General features: G+C 40.7%; 1 protein-coding gene across 1 annotated transcript in view; it reads right to left on the bottom strand.

The window, feature by feature from the left end:
* Positions 1-4,992, bottom strand: part of LOC110703535 (DNA polymerase-like) — a 6,419-nt gene extending 1,427 nt beyond the window's left edge. Inside the window, exon 1 of the mRNA XM_021881331.1 lies at positions 1-4,992. This exon is cut by the window's left edge and continues 1,427 nt beyond it. Within this exon, the coding sequence (XP_021737023.1) occupies positions 1,237-3,729 (2,493 nt within the window). The 5' untranslated portion in view covers positions 3,730-4,992 and the 3' untranslated portion in view covers positions 1-1,236.
* Positions 4,993-5,470: the final 478 nt, after the last annotated feature.

Consider the following 5,470-nt stretch of genomic DNA (forward strand, 5'->3'; position numbering starts at 1 on the left):
CCGCTGGAAGAGATCCCAACTATGCTTCCCTCTAACGATAGAAGTGGAATCAGAGCTCCTTGACAAAAAGCTTGAATACAGAAAGATAAGATCAACACTGAATGCTTTCTATTATAGAAGTTGCGCCTAATGCTTAACTAACTATTAGCAACTATATTAGATAAAGAGTGAATCTGTACATTACTATATGCTAGTAAGCACTTTATTAGGGTTAGGGTATGAAGGGGAAGCACATAACTAATAGGGTTCAGGCTTATACGATGAATCTTATCCCCCGAAGCCCCTATCGCCTGCCTGGAATTCCTTACTTTACTCTTTCACTAGAGGCCTAAAATAAAGCCTTTTTTTCTAAACTTGTGTTAGGCCTACCTATATCAGACAGCTTTCATTGGCTGGCCTTTTTACAAAATAGAAATTCCCTTCTATAATTAGATAACTGTATAAAGAAGACATAAAATGCTGGCTAGATGACTAAGGAAAGTAATAGATGTCCTTGTTTCTACCCTTCCCTGACTCGACGGCATCAAACACATAGTTCTTATCCAACAACGAAAACAGGCTGGCTAACGATGAGAGGAAAACAACAAAAAGAACTACCGCTAACAGGACAACTAACTCGCTTCACTAAGGGCAAGGAGCTAAAACCACTCAATTCTTTTCTTTGTGAAATTAAGGAGAGCAGCCAGCTGCAAGGAGTATTGAATCAATCAGGTACTGTCTACTGTCTTTAGCTTCACTGTCTTTAACTACACTATCTCCGGCCGGCCGGGCAGGATTGAATTAATCAGGTAGTTTTTCTATCTCTTTGCATTACTTCTTCTCCTAGTCTTATTCCAACCTGAGAGTTTCACGGATGCTAGACGATATCCTTGGGGACATCGCCTAGTAGTAAGGCGGGATATCCACCCGGACATCCCTTACCGAAGGAAGCAACTGGAAAGAAAGAAGCTGTTAGCTAGATGGAGTAGTCTTACTTAGCAGCACAGTCTTTAACAGCTTATGCCTAAGGCTCAAAGGCTTTAGCAGCAAGCTGTTTAGTAGCTGGAGTATGCTTACTAGCTTTAGCAACGGGTTTAAGACAGATATGGCTTATTTAACAGCTGGTCTTACTAGCTTTACTGCTTAGTCTAATAGCTTATGCTTCTAACTACACTATCTCCGGACAGGCTAAGCTCCTTCTGGCCAGACAGTATGGTTTTATTAAACTAGCGTGGGTTAACGAAGTGTACTCTTAAGCTACGTATCTGGTTTCTTAGAATCTGTCTTAGTTACATCGCTTTCTTCTTTATCTAATTGAGTGCTTTCTTCAGTAAGAGTAGTCTCTATATTAATACCCAAATATTCAATCTTTTTTATCTCTTCTACTATCACACCATCCATTCTCTTTTCACTCTCTCTTTCCTTCTGAGACAACTTCTCATTAAGAAGAGTATTCGTTGTCTGCAGTTTCATTAGCTTTTTAAAAAGTGATTTGGCTACCCCACACATATCATTGACTTCAATGGGTAAAGTCTCTCCATCAGGTTGAGTAATCCTCTTACTGTTCAGTTTAATCCCCAAACTGTAATCATATTCTTTAACACCGACAGTCTGGTTGTCCCAATCAATCCCGAATTCATTTTTGATTTGGACTTTCATCCTACGAGAAGGGTTAGCGAGCTGTTCTCTGAACCAAGAAATATCCACCAGGTGTTTTGCTGGTCCTTTGAACTTAATTACATTTGTGTCTTCTTCGGAAATATAGCCATATGCTTTTGGCGCCAAAAAGTATCCTTCTTTGATTTTATCTTCTAATTTAAACAACCCTAAGACTTTGGAAGATATTAAGCCCTCTGGAAGAGGATTGGCAAGAACGATAGAGTCTGTGTCTGTGTAGTAGCAGTCATCCCTTGATATAAATGGGTGCATGTAGATCCTAGCGCATGCAGTGATTGCGGCGGAAAGTTGAACTGCGGAGTTCTTAGGCTGAGCCCAATGAATGTTATCATCAGCCGTAACAGTATGATAGGATACCATGTATAGGTTTTCTATAATCGGATGAAAACCAATGAAGGAATCTTGTTTCATCAAAAAGTGATAGCGCTCGCTATCGCATAACTCCGTTTTAGTGCTATTTGGGTTGATACCAAATCTTCCATAGAGCGAATTCATAAGGATTTTATAAACAAATGACAAAGCTTCATTTCCATCTTTCTTTGCCTGTAATCGACTATCGAAGTGAGAATTCACATATTCTATGAAAGGGCTTTCCTTCTTCTCGAAGAGGTACCCACTGACTGGAATCACAGTGTAGCCTATGTCTCTTGCATACTTTAACTCCTCGCTATAGTATACACCAACAAAATCACCCGTGGGGAAGAGAAGTGTACCATCTTTTCCCCGAACGGGGAGAAAAGGTTTTTTGACTGAAGAAGGGCATGACACAAAAGCCTCTATAAATCCAAATAGGCTATCTATGTCCTTATCAACCAGATTACCATCCCAGACTGGCTTACCTCCTGGCATGGGACATTTTTTCATAATGAACGGATAGAGTGAGTTCACATCATAGTAGAATAGGTTTCTACCCAATTTCTTGTAAGCGTCTGTATGACCTCCATAGTATCCACGACGAATGAAGGTATCTTCATTCCGATTAGGGATGTGGATGGGGAATGATTGATCATCGTAAAACTGCTTGCGAAAGATTTTCAGAGCCATAGCTGAACAAGTGAGCACGCTCACAATGTCCACCTTGTAGTGTGTCCAATACAACCTTTGGGCATTTTGCATTACACCCCCAAGAAGACGTATGTCTTGCTCCATATACATTAACACGCTAGCTCTCATCTTACCCAAATTTTCGACTGTCACTTTTTTATGATCAAAAGAACCCTTACTACCAAGACCAGGGCATAGACTCTTAGCAAGGCTATCTAGCTTTCCTGGAAGGAGATGCAGAGAGTCACGAAAGCTAAAGATTCTTTTATTACCCGCGTATACTGCTAATTCATAAATTCTATTATTCCTCATAAGAGGTTTTAGCCTAAAATTGGAATGATGTAACGCTAGGTGCTTCAGGATAAAAATCCCATCGAATCGTGAGAAGTTGTGGAAGTACACGGTTTGTATTGCTGGGTTTTGTTTAATAATTGAAATAATCCTATGTATAAAGTCGCTAAGTAACTTAGAGCTCCTTGCTTGAAAGCTTTTGAAGACTTCTGAAGTGTAATCCTCGCTGAAGTATGAATCGATTCGACTATTGTTTTTGATGTTATCACCAGGATGAACCATCATAACACCGGCAGCATACGGTTGGTGAATTTCATCAAGTAAAAGAGTCTCAGTGTCGGCAACCAAGAACGGGTTTAACTCCTTAGAATTGCATTTAACAGGAGTTATACTGCTGTAATATGTTTTCTTACGATTTCTTATCTTTTTAGGTGTAATCGTTGGCAAAGAACCGACCTCTACTTGATTACGAAGGGCCTCCTCCAGTTGTTTAGTTCTGTCATCAGAAGAAACGGATAGAATTTCTATCTTTTTACCCGCCTCCGTGTAGAAGCGAATCCCGACTCTAGGCACTAGTTCCCCCACGTATGACTCACCTTTATATAAAATACGACTATAAATATGACCTAAAACCTCACCCTTTGGTAAAGGTGTCCCATCACCCAAAGTCAATGGTATAGCCTTTCCTTCTACAAATGATAATAAATCCTCCTTGCTCTCTCTCCTACGCTCTTCCATAGCTCCCTTGCTTCCTGGAACTACAGGAAGATATAACTAGGAAGAGAAGACGATAAGACAATAGATGAAAGGTCTGCGTCTGCTCTAGTTCCTAGGTAAGAATACCACTATTATCTGTTAGATCTAGCCTTCTCTTTCCTTAAGCTTAACATAAGCGATTACATACCAAAAGCTTCGCTTAAGCGACTACGTTCCTTAAGGTTAAGCTACTACATATCCCCGGAAAAGACAAAGAAAAGGGTCTCCAAATGCTGACAATACCACTGCTACAACCACTGCTGCTCCTTCGTTGAACGAAACTGCTACGGTGAATGCCGCTGTTCCAGCCGTGAAACATGAAGACCGCTACTATTATCACTCCTCAGGGATAGAACTATTGCAGAAGAGACTTGATCAAATCGAGGGTGAGTTTGCTGAGTTCGAACGCCAAGTGTGCTGGCGCGAAGAGCGGGGCATGCCAACAGAGCCAGTCATAGAACGGATCCTGGATCTCGAGAAGGAACAAGAACAGCTCATCCAGCAAGTGAGAAGAGAGGAAGAGCGCTTGAGAAGGGAGGAGTTGCTAAACGAAGATGCTTCCTCCATATTGTTATGGTACCATAACACCCAATTGTTTTCTTTAAGCTTATGACCGTCTATAAATGAATCCTTCTTCAAAAATATGTTCTATTTATTGTCATCGCAGATCAAGGTTATCGTGCTTTTAGGGTTAATTCCAAACCTTCCGTACAGCGAATTCAAAAGGTTCTTAGGCAAGGGCGTCATTTCCTTCCTTCTTAGCCTTTAATCTTCTATTATATATAAAGAGTGCTAACATAGTCCTTGAACGGGCTTTCCTTCTTCTGGAAGAGGTAGCCTGAGAGCGGGATCACAGTGTAGCCTATGTCTCTTGCATACTTTAACTCCTCACTATAGTAGACACCAATAAAAGACCCCCCTTTTTTTTCCCGAAAGGGAAGGAAGGGTCTCTTTATAGTCTCGGGGCATTCCACATATGCCTCAATAAAGCCAAAGAGGCTATCTAAGTCCTTATCACCCAGATTTCCATGCCACTCAGGCTCACCTCCAGGCATCGGAAAATCATGCATTACATAAGGAGCAAGAAAACGGCTTTAGTGACTAACTAAAACGGCTTTCGCGTCACCCGGTGCTTGTTGGGAGTTAACGTCGTAGTACTTCATACGAAAGATGGTTAGAGCCACTGAAGAAAGAGTTACCTTGCATTCTATGTCGATCTTGTAGTTCTTCCAATATAACTCTTGGGCTTTTTTGCACTACCTCACCAAAAATGTCATTTTTCATATATTCGATATACTCTTTTTTCTTAATAAGAAAATTTTCAAGGCTTACCTCGTCATAGGCGATAGAGCCTTTCCCGCCAATTCCCTTGCATAGATTCTTAGCTAGGACATGCAGCTTGCCAGGGAGTAGATGCAAGGAGTCTCTCCTGCGGAATAAGAGTCTATTACCTGTATAGACGGCTATCTCGTAGATTTTTTCCTCACCAGAGGTTTTAGCCTAAAATTGGAATGATGTAACGCTAGGTGCTTCACCAAGAAAATTCCATCGAATCGTGAGAAGTTATGGAAGTATACAGTTTGAATCGAAGGATTCTGCTTAATAATTGAAATTAACCTATAGACAAAGTGCGTAAGTAACTTATCCTTTCTTCAAAGCTTTTGAAGACTTTAGAAGTGTAATCCTCGCTGTAGTAGGTATAAATTCGACCTTTATCGATCAC

Source organism: Chenopodium quinoa, unplaced genomic scaffold, assembly GCF_001683475.1.
Source record: "Chenopodium quinoa cultivar QQ74 unplaced genomic scaffold, ASM168347v1, whole genome shotgun sequence".
In the NCBI taxonomy this organism is placed as follows: Eukaryota; Viridiplantae; Streptophyta; class Magnoliopsida; order Caryophyllales; family Amaranthaceae; genus Chenopodium; species Chenopodium quinoa.